Source organism: Magallana gigas, chromosome 5 (assembly GCF_963853765.1).
Source record: "Magallana gigas chromosome 5, xbMagGiga1.1, whole genome shotgun sequence".
Taxonomy (NCBI): Eukaryota; Metazoa; Mollusca; class Bivalvia; order Ostreida; family Ostreidae; genus Magallana; species Magallana gigas.
The window spans coordinates 1,359,320-1,373,396 of record NC_088857.1 but is presented as its reverse complement, the minus strand read 5'-3'; the positions used below and the strand labels follow the sequence as shown (position 1 = coordinate 1,373,396).

The window sequence follows — 14,077 nt, the reverse complement described above, 5'->3', positions numbered from 1 at the left end:
ATTACCAGTGAGTATTACTCAGATACCAAATAACCATTGAGTATTACTCAGATACCATATTGCCAGTGAGTATTACTCAGATATCAAATTACCAGTGAGTATTACTCAGATTTCAGATAGCTAGCGAGTATCACTGTTATAAAAAATAGCAAGTGAGTATCATTCGAATATTTATGAGTAAGCATTACTCAGATACCAAATATTAAATGAATATCACTTAGATATCAAATAGCAAATGAGAAAACCTCATACATTTAACAAAAATTGTGTATTACCCCATTTTGCTTTTCAGATTGCAACAGGACCTACACCGGGACCGGGGGTAAAATCTTCAGCCCAGGCTGGCCTGGCAACTACCCCAGAAACGCCTACTGTGAAATGTCCATCTCCGCCCCCGCCGGAACCTACGTCACACTCTATTTCAATTCTTTCTACATCGAGCCCCACTCTACCTGTAGATATGACTATTTGGAGGTGAACTAATTACCACATCTGCAGATCTATCTTTTTATAAAGAACTTTGGTGACATATATTCTCAAATGTCTCATGAACGAAGCTTACGTTAATATTTCTGGTTGTCATGGTTTGTTGTCATTGTTTTAGATACGTAATGGATCCACTTCCTCCTCTCCGCTCATTAATCAGCTTTGTGGGAACACGATACCGAACCCGATCTTTGCCACCGGGAATACACTGTGGATGAATCTGGTTACCGATTCCTCGATAGTCCATCCGGGTTACGACATCACGTGGACAGCCTCTACTTCAGGTGTGTTTGGCTGCTTGCTATCTTTCCGCTCATAAGTCATGGAATGTCTTATTTTTTAATTCCAATCAGTTTATCTCAAGTACATAGGATTTATACAAATTACTGGCAACTACAGTACCTTTTCTCGCCACAATAAAGTATTACTTGTTAATTTTGACATTTCATTTCAAAGGCAAGAAATGGTTAGTGGTGAGAATTCGTACCTAGGCCAGTATACAATGGATTACTGGTATAAGGAATATTAAGAATAGACTTGAGATATTCGAAAAAAGTGAAACACATGACTGGTGTAGGGATTCAAGACAGTTTTATTTTTTGGAGAATGTGGTTGTAAATCTTGTATATTTGAATTTTAGGTATGGGGTGTGGCGGTGATATCGTTGGAATAAACGGGAGTATCACCAGTCCGAACTACCCCGGTAACTACACTGAGCGACACAGCTGTCGCTGGCTCATCACCGCGCCTGCGCGTCGGGTCATCACTGTATATGTCGTTAATATCAATATCTTAGGAAGCCCAGACTGTAACCGTGCATATGTAGAAATTCATAATGGCTACTTGGATTCGTCACCTTCGTTTGGACGATACTGTGGAAACGTACGTTGATACTAAAAATATTTCTATATGAATTTAAAAAGAAGTAATTTAACCTATAATAATGAACCATTTGATTGACTTTGTACACTGTTGAAATTGGTTATTCTGTGCTATAATCATTTGTGTCTAAACTCCTTTAAGTCACTTATTTCCCATTCAATACAGATATTCAATACAGATAGGAAGAAAACTCATCAAATTTTGTGTTAAGACCGGCAGAATTAAGAAAATTTATGCTGATATAGTTACAGTGATTCGTTTTTAGCCCCCCCCCACCCCCTAAAAAAAAAATAACCCACACACCAAAACCCCCCCAGAAAAATCCCATAAATATGCTTTGTGGTGTCAAATACCTAAAATGCACGATTTCGGATCAATTTTTCCACCATCTATTTTAAAAAACCCAATAATTTATTGTCCATGAGCAGGGTCTTTGACATTAGTTTTTGCGAAAATTCTTAACCAAACATATCGTTCTGCCTTGTATATCAGAGGTGTGCTATTTTTATTGCAGGAACAACCACCACCTCTCAGGGCTTCCGGTAACAAGATTCTCATCAAATTCGTCACCGATGGATTTCACACTGCGCCTGGATTCCGACTTTTGTACACAAGTTGATGAGGACTATGTAGCTCCTAGACACAAACTAACTCTATTGTATATTCCGCGGCATCTGTCACTTGAACAAGGTTCGATGAGTGTAACCGCTATATACTTCATTCAACAATGTCACCGTGTCATACCTGAAGACTATCCGTTATGTTTCTGAAAACACGTTTTTGTTTTACATTTACGAGTACACACTGTGATTATAACATTCTTTATTCATTTTACATCAAACATAAATAAAAAGTGCTATTGCTACTTAATCTGGTGTCGAGTATTTTTTAAACGATTTTTATATGTCTCTTAATTAATAAAATAGATATTAAGATTGGGTGACCAAAAATATTTTTCTATTGATAACTTCTCATATTGTTTTTCATTATGTTTCATAAAGGGCTTATGAAATCTACGACGTCTCGTAAACGCTTTTTACCGCAAGCTTGAACGATCCCCAGAGAGAATACACTTGTTGCGGCAGATCCTTTGGGGCCAATTCCTCCAGCTGGTTTGTAAAGGTTTCCTTCTCTGCATTACATGGAAGCAAATTTTTTTCTTTACTTCTACAGGGCTTTATGACAGCCAAGTTTACTTGCTTTACCTTCTCAGTACCACTTTTTGGAGAGACACCGCATTTCACACTCTTTAAATGCGGTTTACTCTCCTTTGGAAAGGGTGGTCTATAGGCTTTGTGAGCCGCCTTTTGTCTTTGGGTTTGTTTTGGTGTCTGTGCTGGAGGTTTTGAAGTTCCTCTTTTCGGCACGTTTCGATCAGATTTCTCCTTGCTTTTACCGCTCTGATGGGGAGTTTTGTGTCTGATGTCGTGTGCAGATTGAACAACTGGAGTTGGCGTGGTCCGTTTTGAGGGCCCTGCGTTATCTTCAAGCGATCTTACCGTGGGGAGTTTTAAGGCATTTGGATTCATGTTATCCTGAGATGAATTGCCTTGTTCCACAACCACTTGGTCCGATTGGTCGCATGCGCTTTGTTGAACACACTCGTCACTCCTCTGAACTTTCGTAAATTTGACACTCTCTTCTGATAAATTTGCCGCAATCTTGCTGAGAACAGAGGTCACCATTTCCACAATAACACCAGAGGGTACATGGGAAACATCAGAAGTACTCGTGTTAGCCGTCGTTTCTTTACCTCCGTTGTTTGCTTTCACTTGGAACATTTTCTTTGTTATGATTGGTAAGTCTTCGTGATCGATGCCACTTACTCTCAGGTCCTCTACGGCGTTTTGTAGAACCTCCACGATCATATCCTCAATCTTGCTCTCTGAGTACTTCAGCTGTGTCATCGGCACTTCGCCCTCGTTCGCCGATATCGCCGAGGCTAGAGTCAGAAGCTCATCGTTACTCAACGTGTTGTGCTGGACGTTATCTATTGTCTTCTCAAGGACTTCTTTAGCGATTGTTTTTATTTCGCTGGCTACTCGTTCATTTAAACTATGATTTGATTCCCCATTATCCATTTCCTCTTGAGAAGATTGAAAATTGTCATACAGATATGCCATTTCTTGTGTCATATCTGTCATTTTTTGCAAATCTAAACCTGGTCTCTCCTCTATCAGTTGGATGCTCGATTCTCTTTGATTGTCCGGTTTTCCGTCTTTGACATTGGGTACATCTGCTACTGGTATACTGTCGCACTTTACGTTTTCTATGATGACGTCAATCGCGGATTCCATTTCCTCGTTTTCTATATGTGAGCTCGCAACAGGAACAATGAATGAGTTGAATATGTTCTGGAGCGAGTCGTGTACGGCTTTGTTCGTGTATATGTCTTTCTTGAAATTTTCTAGGATACACAACATGTGTTCTTTGATGAGTTGATCATGGGACATATCAACTCCCTTTTCCTCGTAATGCTGAATGATTCCTTGGAGAGCTTCCACGACAATAGCCTCCGCCTCTAAGGACGCTGTAGACGTGGATTGTTCCGCATGGTTGGATTTGACACGTCCTGGCTCTGTAGAAATATCACTGACTACGGATCTGAATGTATCACTGATAACTTTTTTGACCCCTGCTCCTTCGATAGCAGTAAAAGATGACCGTTTTGCAATGGATGTCTTTGTAAATGCATCGCCCTCTTCCAGGCTGTCTTGCATACTATCTACAATGTCCTGTAACTTCTCCAATACAAAATTATGAATGATTTGTGAGGTAGCTTCTATTGGATGTTCCTTTTCAGTTTCAGCTGGCTTCTCGAGTCTCATACTGCTAATAATGCTGTTTAATGTCCCTGTTATGATGGCATTCAAGTCTTCGGAAGGAATGCAGGAAAGGTCTGATCTACTGAGAAGATAGTTGTCCACTGCGAGATGATCCGCTGACTGTGCAGGTCTTTCTTCTCTTATGGCGTGCTCTATTGTGTGAAGTAAGTTATCAACAACTCTATCTGCTACCAAAGATGACATGGATCGAAGAACGTATCCCTGTTGTTCATTTTCCATTTCTTCATGCTGGTAATAAGTGCAGTCGCTGACAAGTGTCTGTAGCGTCAAACGAATGAAGTCAGACATTATGCTTGGATGGACATTTTGAACAGCTTGCTTCAATAGTGTCACTGCCTCGTTTTTCGACGTCTCGTCATCTTTTCCCAATAACTTAGATGAAAAAGCATGCACAAATCTTTTTATATGTACAGACTGAAGTTTGTTCTTTCTGATTTCTTTCATGATATCTCGGACACGCATTCTCAACATTGGAACAGTTTCATCGCAGGGAATATCCATTTGCAAAGCAGAAGAAAGAAATTGCTGGACAAATTCTTTCGTGGCCTTTTTGGTGTTCATATCCAGGAGGAACTGCTGCATTACAGCAAGAGTCAGGTTCACGATATCACAATGACCTTTAAGGGCCGAGATTCTTTCCTCTCTGGAGTCGTCTACTACACATAAAATGTCCTCATCACTGAGTCGACCACTCGTTATATCTCTCTCTATTTTCCTAAGGACTTCTTCTACCACAGAGTTGGCCAAATTACTACCAATGGCTTTTACTTGATGATCAGCATGAGTTTCTTCTATCCCTGATACGAGACGTTGAAGAACAATGGAGAAGATTCGCTTGGTATCGCTTTTTGTGACTTCATCCCTTTGCAGCAGCTGTATTATTGTATCTGCTATTCTCTCTGTCGTGTCCTTGTGCTCACCACAAAACCCATCTGACAACTCAGAGACAACTGATAGAGCAACAGATGTTGTCTTATCCATGTCGACATTCCCAAGCTCAAAATCACTGAGCATCTCCCTTAACGTTTCTTTCGCGAACTCAAGTTTGGCCGCAGATGTTGGACTAGATCTGTCGTCTAAGGAATTCTTGATTGGTTTTTCATAGAAGCCCTCAGATGCTCTCGTATTTAGAATGCATAGAGCCAATTCTTTAATCGCATTTTTGGTAATCAAGCCTTTGTTCATTTCATCCTGAATTGAATACAATATGTGTGACAAAACATCGGAATCAACAGCAGAACTAGTCAGAGACGGTTCTTTGGATACAATAGACGAGTCCACTGCCTCATGGCTGAGGAGCAATCGATTTCCGCACTCAATTAGTGCACTACCGAGATGCAAGAGTTCATGTGGGTCCAATTGCCCGGATTCAAATGTGCCGAGAAGGTCAGAAATATGCGCAATGAGCATCTTCTCTCTTGAACCCTCTTTTGTTGGCGATACACTTCGACTTACAATAGTTGTGAAGATTCTTGTCATGTCCTGTACATCATCAGCGGTGAAACCGTCGCTCTCCAGGCCGTTTTCTACTACTTTGAGAATATTGACAACAAGGTCGTTTACTTTACTGAGATAGTTTGGATCGACTTGACAGGTTTTTTCCTCTTCTTGAATGACGACAAGAATAGTTTCTAATGCCTCCGACATCGCTTTGGCGTATCCTTTGAGAGTTGGAAAATCTGAGTTTGTGACTAAGCTCTTTGCCTTCTCAATGACATTGTCAACCAACTGACTTGATGTAGTTGTATATTCATGGCCTTGGAATACCTTTGCAATGCTTGTAGCCAAGTCGCTTATCCTGACCTTGCTCAGAGCACTTGATGACAGTTTTTCAGCAGCGTCTTGTAGAATATTGAGATCTATGTCGGAGTCTTTCAACTCGCTGTCCATGTTTGCTTGGTTGAGTCTCTCTATGAGCAGTCTGATCAGTTGGCTAAAAGATTCCAGCGCCGCAATCTTATAGGCGTGATACGCCGATACAATGGCGTGGACCACTTTATATAAGGGTGTATTTTGCTCCTCTCCTATCTCCTCTATTACTTTCTCTAAGAATGGCCGTAAAGCCACGACTTGGATATCTCCACTGTCTTCGTGTGTGGTCATCATGGACACCATTTCCGCCACCACTCCCTTGGACAGCCTATCGTGGTTGATGTCGTCTGAGATTTCTTTAAGCGTATTCATTATCCATTCCTCCAAAATTGCATCATGCTGAGGCGATTCTCTACCTGTATCATTGATGATGGACTCTAGTGTGTCGTCGATGAACATCTGTAACAGAATATAAAGTACGGATTGTCTTTGTTTTATTTTTGTTTTACTTCCATTTTATTTTCAATCGGCAAACCAAATACTATTTCAAAACTAAATTTTCAAAACTAAATTTGCACCCGAGTTCATAATTATAAATATTAGAGAGGTTGAGATTTTAAACGTGTACGGGTACGCGTACGTGTGTTAAAACTACAGGTACACGTACACGTTTTTGTAATTTATCAGTTGAGATTTCTTAACTTGTAGAATATAAATGTGTACGTAAATCGACGCAGTTTTGTGACATGAATTTATCTAGTTAATTCCAAATAAATGGTAAATTTCTTATCAATTTTTATGCAATGACGTTTAAAAATCTATATAATGTATCACAAGAATACATTCACTCATCAATAAGATTTCAGTTGTTGTAAAAAGCTACACGTTTGTACTTACGTGTAGACGACACTCTACAAGTTTAGAGAACGTGTAGAAACCATGTCGTCACAAAAACTGATGACGTAATACGCACAGAATTTAGGTGATTCCCCTAGTTCACGTACACGTACCCGTACACGTTTAAAATCTCAACCTCTCTATTTATGAAGAAAGTAAGTAGTTTTGATAACAATACCTGAAGTTGATCATCATCAGAACTAATGCTGATATCCGAGGCATCGCTCTCCATTCTTTTACCAATCATCAAGGCAGCCATCTCGGTCACTTCTTCATGGGGAACATTGTCAGACCGGATGTCGTTCAGGATCTTCTCGAGTGTAAATTCCACCACACTTTCGGCGATCTTGCCCATGTCGTAGCCGACCCCTACCCCCTTGATGCGGTTATACACCACGTCCATCGCGTATCCCGTCAGGAGGTTGACCTCTTCTTCCGTAAGCCGTCCTCGGTTCAGGTCGTCAAGGAGACGATTAAGGAGGCTCTCCACTAATTTCATCTCCGAACATTTCTCCGTCGAGATGTCTTTTCCGATGACACAAGGGGTTGAGATCGGGGTCAGCACGTGATCACTGACTGGGCGGAGCTTAGTCCGGTCCACCGCGCGGTTCGGCGGAATGGAGTCGTCTCTACCAAACCTCACTGTACCTGAAATCATACACCCAGGAGTTCCGTCAACTATGTATTGAATTAACTGAATGAGGAGAGTAAATACATAATTTAGTGATCGTTTAATACTTACTCTTTTGTTCTTCCCGGCGCATCTGCACATATACCGGGTAAACGTCCTAAAGTAAATCATCAAACAGAAGTATGCACAATCAAAAATATATTTTTGGTAACTTAAACTATGTCAAGATTGTAGAACAATACTAGAATACCTATATGATTGCGTTTTGTTAGGAACCTATCTTTATAGAGGAGTTAGTTAGTCACTGGTTCTCACCGTTTTGACTCGTTGGATGACGGAGTCTACGATCTCTCTGGCCTTTGTGATGATGTCCTCCTCATTGTCGTATCCAGGCTAAAAAACCAACACAACCCGATACCTCAACCATAAAGCATAAATAGGAATTCGTGATCAGAAAAATGTTTTAAATATCCCTTAATTACCTCGTCCTCCCCGAGTTTCTTTATCTCAGCATCTAGAGCCTCATTTAACATTCTCAGAAACTGGCCAGTCGATTCCCTACCTGTGAAATCATGAACATTACATTTATGTTAAATAGATTTTTCTTACCATAAGTTGACATCAAACAAGAAAAAAATGAAATATCTTTGAGTTTTTACATCGGTCCAAACAGATTGGTCTTGTTGTCTACGTTTACCAGAGAACTGGAGGTCTGACGTGGCTATTTCTCTGAGGATGTCCTCCAAAGCCCACAAACTCTCATAGCGACATCTACTTCGTCTACCTGAAAATTTTAAGTTACCATTTTAGCTTACTAATTAAGATAATTGCCAAACTGTTGATTTTCAGTTACCAATGAAACATATATAATAAGCACCGTTGACAAAATACGAAGAAAAAGTATAAATAAACAAACATGCATCATCATTAGGTAAATGTTTTTCAAAAGGTTCATTCTTAGAGTACATGTACATTGTTTTTTTTTTTTTTCATTCTTCAAAATCAATTCGCCTGTGGACGCTAAACGTAAAAAAAATCTGGAATGGTCTAACAGCAGATCTTTTGAATATTTATATTCGGACAAACATGTATATATATGAAAAATATTACGTGAAAATGATTTGGAGTGAAATTCGAAAAACCCTTTCACTTGCGTTTTATTTGAATAATATTTTCACATGAAATAAACGTAAGACAATTGACTTTATAGAATTAAATTCGAATATCGCAATTGTTGTATAAAGTAGGCTACTAAATTTTTTTGGAGTAGGAACAACATGTGAACGATGTATCACTATATTACTAGTATATATATGAATCCCCATAGAATGTAAAACTGCTCTTTCAATTTGTGTAGTATTTTGACACATCTTTAGACTTTTGACTAGATATAATTTATACTAGATATATAAGACATACATGTACCTCTGCGTGCCCTGGCTTTATTTTCAATTCGTATATAGTACTTTGATACAACTTTAGACTTCGAACTCTATACAAGACCTACCCCTGCGTGCCCGGGCCATCCTGTGTTTGACTACGGCCAGACGCCGGGTCAGTCTCTCCGTGTGTTCCCTCTCCGTCTTATCCCGCTCACTCCGGGACTGGCGCTGGATCTCCTCCAGGTGCGCTACAATGCAGAATCACCGGGTCAAACGATGGTTGCAGGGGGTATGAGGATTAACTTTATTTGCTGGATGGGGGATAGATCAGGGACGCAAATTTCTGGTAATTTTCTCTATAAATTTAATAAGTTAATTAATTCCGACACCCCCCCCCTCCCCCCCAGCATTCGCACATGACAATTATCGCATTATACTGCAAATGGGCTAAAACACCGGATCACCGGGTAAAACAACAAACGCCGGGTCAAAGATTTCGTATAGATTACACAAATTGCCGGTGATCCCCCACATTTTAGCTCACCCTGTAGTTTCTCGCGATGTTGAGTGAATTTTTGATCCCGTTCGGCCATGCTCTTTTCGCGTCTGACTTCCTCTGCCTTTTGCGCCTCTTCTGCCGCTGCAATTCGCTGGAACTGCTCTGCCCTCCGTGAATTCCACATCTCAAAATCCTTAAAGTAGGAAATCCTTACAACCTAGAACTATACTTATATGTAGGACTGCTAGCTAGTATAATTATGTGCAGGATTACATTATGTCTGGGCCAGTTTTGTGGAGCGATTTTTAAAAAAATGCCAATAATAGTGCCTTTTTTATGTTCACGATGCATTAAGTTCGATTTTTTCTGGTGACATCTTCTCGTTTTCTCTAAAAAACATAGTTTTTAAGGAATGAGTCTTCCCGTTATCAAACATAGTTCTTATAATAAGAAATTCATGAAATTTTGACACAGTCAAACGGATCATATTACCAAATGATTCTATCAGTTTAATCAAATTTGACCTTTTTGTTTTCGCATAAAGGTCAGGTCAAGGTCACTACCATTTTCCTCAACGTAAAGGTTGATAAAAATAAGTGTAGCTCTTTGTAGTTCTGTAGACATTTGTTTAAGATTTGAAGATTCTATTCACCAATGAAATGATAGAATATTAGAATGTCTATCAGCTTATACTACGAAATTGGAATATATATTTATACTAAATTTGATATTGCTTAGCCCGCATTTCCTCTAATTTTCTTAAATTTTGAAGAAATTTTGATTATTTTTTTATGCTTCCAATAATAAAATATTTCTGATTTTTATGTATAATGAATCGAAGACTTTATATAAAGATATAAATTGACAGAAAAGCTAATATATTGACCATTTGATAAGAGAGAAAAACTGATTTTAGTGATTTTTTCACAAAAATCAATGTATAGAATGTGCACTTTAAAAAGCTTATAAAAATGTAATTTGATAGGCAAATCATATTTTAAAAACATATTCTGAAACCCAAGTATCATATCATTAGTTCACATTAGTAAACAAAATTCAGCATTAATGTTATTGTTTTTAAAATGCTAAAACAGACTCATTAATCTGCAGCAGTTCTGAATTGAGAAACACGTGATATTTTCCTACGCCAATATTACGCCAAAAATATAGACCTTATTAGATTCTAAACATTGATTACTTTTTCTATGCCAAGATGTATGATAATAAAAAGAAAGAAAAATATACTATTTTAATTTCTTTTCATCTTGATTTAATGAACAATTAATCAAATTTACGTTTTACAAGTCGAAAACCACAAAAGATTCCTTCCTTAACACAACTCACTCTTTTCTGTTTGGAGAGCTGTCGCATCCGTTTGTTCTCCTCCAGTCTGTGCTGGCGGAGTCTCTCCTTCTGTCTCCACTGACGATTCAGCATCATGTTTTCTCTCATCATCTGATTAAAAAAGGAGAACACTATAAATAACCATGAACTCCCTCTATCTTGTTTTCTTTTCTGTCGTTGTCTCTATCTCTACATGTACTTCTTTTCTTTAATCTGGATTTTTTTAACTTCTCTATTCCTCATTTTACATTTTCTGATATTTTCGTATCATACGGCCATTCTTATTGTATGTTTCTCTTTTTCTCAGTCCCTATTCCTGCGTTACAGATCTCTTTCTCACAAGTTTGGGTATTCTCTATTTTCTATATCACTTGGTATTTTCTCTGTTTTCTTACCTGTGGCATTCTCTATCCCTTACCTGGCCGTGATATCCTCTTTTCTCTATACGTTTCTCACTTTATCTACCTCTCACCTTGTCTTAGTTTTTCGTTATTTCTCTATAACTGAATATTCTCTATCCTTTATCTTGTAAAACTATCTATTCTCTCTATCTCTAACTTTGTCGTGCTATTCTGTATTCTCTCTATCTCTCACAATGTGATATTCTCTATTCTTTAATATATTACTTACATGTAATCGTGGTATTCTCAATATTCTCTCAATTTCTCTTTTAGGTAGCCATGACTCTCTCTCTCTCTCTCTCTCTCTCTCTCTCTCTCTCTCTCTCTCACCTTGTCGTGGTACTCGGCCACCGCCGCGTGCCTCCTCTGTAACAGCTGACGCCGCTGGTTGTCTCTCAGTTTTTTGCGGATCTCTATTTCGTGTAACCTTAACTTCAGTCTCTCCTCTTTCTCTTCAATTTCTCTCTGAATCCTGCAAACAAAATTTAAACTGCTAAAATCTCTGATCAGGCAAAATAATGGAAAAGTGTTTCAATGATACGGCTATAGCTGATGTATTATCATGCCACACAGGATAATGAATTAAATGTTTTTATTACATACTTAGTAATAAATACAGGTTTTTTGCACATGTGATACAGATGGCATTACAAAATCCGTATCGGCCTCCGGGGCTGATACAGGTTATCGGTTATCAGCTGTCCAGGGCTGATACGGATCCGTATCACACCCCTAGCCTGGTTCCCGAGGCCTTCCGATTGTGCAAGCACAGAAGGGCCTTCTGTGCTTGCACAATCGGAAGGCCTCGGGGACCAGGCTAATCACACCCCTTGCGGAACTCCTCTGCCTTTTTTCGCTTCGGCATTTTTGCATGTTTACAGACAAAAAATAAAACGTTTGACAGTTACAGTCGACATTTTTAAGTGCAGTTGAAAACTTCAAATGCTAGCAAATGTTTTAAAGCAGTCAACTTTTAAAACCTGATGAAATTCCGTACTGTAGCTTCATGTTTGTTAAAACAAGAACTCACATTTTTATTAAATACATGTACATGTCTAGACTATTTTCAAATAATATGAATAATCAATTTGTTCAAGTTGATGTTTTTTTTTTTAATTTATTACTAAGTATGTAATAAATATAATAATAGATACCTTTTTCCATATCACAGCTTGTATCAGCCCTCGACCAATATCATCCCTCGGGCCTTCGGCCCTCGGGCTGATATTGGAGTCTCGGGCTGATACAAGCTGTGATATGGAAAAGGGTATGTATTATTCTCTATTTACATGTAGCTTGTGGTAGTGAAAAAATGAATAAAATGTTTGGTTTTAGGGGTGGCAGTAGATGACCTATTTTCCCCACCTTTTCCTGGTCTCCTCCCTCATCTGATGGAGTCGTGCCCTGACCTGACACCCCCGGGACTCCGGTCTCCCTCCCCTCTCCTCCTGGGAAGCTTTCCGGAGTCTCTCTTCTTCTTCTTTTTCCTAAAATTCATTGAGCAATTTGAGTTAGAAACCAAACAAAAAAAAACAACTTAAGCAACAACAAAAAAGACCCCTCCTAATAATTATGAAATAAGAATATAACAATGTACAATATAATATAATCCCACGAGATTAATGATATTTGATAGTTGTCACACCTTGCGTTCCTTGGCCATTTCCAGCAGACACATTTTGTGGAGGTACTGCCTGTATTGGTTGAACTCCCGGAGGTTACAAATGATCTTGCCCCTCTCCGTGATGAACCCCTTCTTACGGAGGTGACGGCGCATGCGTGGGAGATTGTAGTGGTTCTTCAGGTGGGGGTCATGTAAGGGTTGGTACTCATTGGAAATTACGTGACAATAGGGGTCACTTAGGTCAAACTCCAAGTCATTAACTTTATACAGCTAGAAAATGAATTAATGTCACAATATATAGAAGTTTTTAAACATATAATTAAAGCTTCTATAATAATCATTTATGTATATGTATGGCAAAGAAAAAGGGCATTATTCCTTATGATTTTCTAGAATAACCCCCCCCCCCCCCAAAAAAAAACACACCGAATTTTAGCTTTTTAACAACTCACCGGTTCGCATAGCTTTGTTGTACACAATGTGATGGTCCCCTTTGGAACTGGTAGCATGGGGAATTTGGAGTACAAAGGCAGTGATTTCCATAACGGAAGTCCGTCTCCCGCATCGTAACACTTGTCCCTCTCTGGTGATTTTGGTCTTGAAGATAAATTCATTTGTTCCATTTTCTTCTTTGGTCTAAAATCTTGTAAACAATCATTTTCACAACGCCATGATGTTTTTCTTACGTCCGTTGCTTGACAACTTGATTTACGAATCGAACATTACTGTGACGTCATAACGCTTAAAGGTGCGCGACGTTTAATTCTGACATGACGTGAATACATATTTCTCGACAGATCAAGGTAGAAATTAGAACTGGACGATGATGAAATGCATCAGTGCGCGTAATACATGAAGAAAGTTTCCCGTCCATATTTTCTATCATTGAATCCATCCACGGAAAAAAGAAGCAATTCATTTCATAATACCAATCGTATTCGTGTTAAACCACCCATTTAATTTGTTTAAAAAATCATTTTTGTTGAAAAAAAAAATAATCGAATGATACTTTATTAACAAATTTTCAATGAACAGTCTGAACAACTGTATTGAGTCCATCATTTCATACATAGTTTCCTTGTTTTAAAATAGTATTCTTACAATAAATCAATATTAAATGATAAGAAACGTATATAATATATTTTCTTTTAAAAGGATGGAGGCATAATAACCTAATATAAAATTATATGATTTTAACATCAATGCGGTACGCGCCCCGATGTGTTAACAATCAAAATAAAAAGAAATCCTCCTTCCAATCTTGATACAATTT

At 38.6% G+C, this 14,077-nt stretch overlaps 2 protein-coding genes across 3 annotated transcripts in view; one reads left to right on the top strand and one right to left on the bottom strand.

The window, feature by feature from the left end:
* The window catches only part of LOC105327358 (cubilin), a 45,025-nt gene extending 42,787 nt beyond the window's left edge, over positions 1 to 2,238 (top strand). For both annotated transcript variants that reach the window (XM_011427782.4, XM_020066838.3), the window contains exons 64-67: positions 293 to 474; positions 605 to 770; positions 1,127 to 1,368; positions 1,883 to 2,238. In XM_011427782.4, the coding sequence (XP_011426084.3) occupies positions 293 to 474; positions 605 to 770; positions 1,127 to 1,368; positions 1,883 to 1,987 (695 nt within the window). In that variant the 3' untranslated portion in view covers positions 1,988 to 2,238. The remainder of the gene's footprint in view (positions 1 to 292; positions 475 to 604; positions 771 to 1,126; positions 1,369 to 1,882) is intronic.
* LOC105327359 (uncharacterized) lies at positions 2,176 to 13,508 on the bottom strand. Its single transcript, XM_011427783.4, has 13 exons — positions 13,257 to 13,508; positions 12,826 to 13,074; positions 12,546 to 12,667; positions 11,511 to 11,652; positions 10,780 to 10,890; positions 9,481 to 9,628; positions 9,062 to 9,184; positions 8,252 to 8,338; positions 8,037 to 8,116; positions 7,870 to 7,947; positions 7,666 to 7,711; positions 7,102 to 7,571; positions 2,176 to 6,485 (listed from the first exon to the last, which is right to left on the bottom strand). The coding sequence occupies exons 1-13, from the start codon at positions 13,425 to 13,427 to the stop codon at positions 2,382 to 2,384; spliced, it is 5,931 nt and encodes a 1,976-aa protein (XP_011426085.3). The 5' UTR covers positions 13,428 to 13,508; the 3' UTR covers positions 2,176 to 2,381.
* Between the last annotated feature and the right edge of the window lie 569 nt (positions 13,509 to 14,077).

Excerpts from the sequence above, each read along its gene's own strand:
- LOC105327359 (XM_011427783.4), bottom strand. The coding sequence starts at position 13,427 with ATGGAACAAATGAATTTATCTTCAAGACCAAAATCACCAGAGAGGGAC. Across the intron at positions 10,891-11,510 it reads TGGCCGAGTACCACGACAAG|ATGATGAGAGAAAACATGAT; the intron begins GTGAGAGAGAGA and ends TTTTTTAATCAG. Across the intron at positions 7,572-7,665 it reads GCGCCGGGAAGAACAAAAGA|GTACAGTGAGGTTTGGTAGA; the intron begins GTAAGTATTAAA and ends GTATGATTTCAG.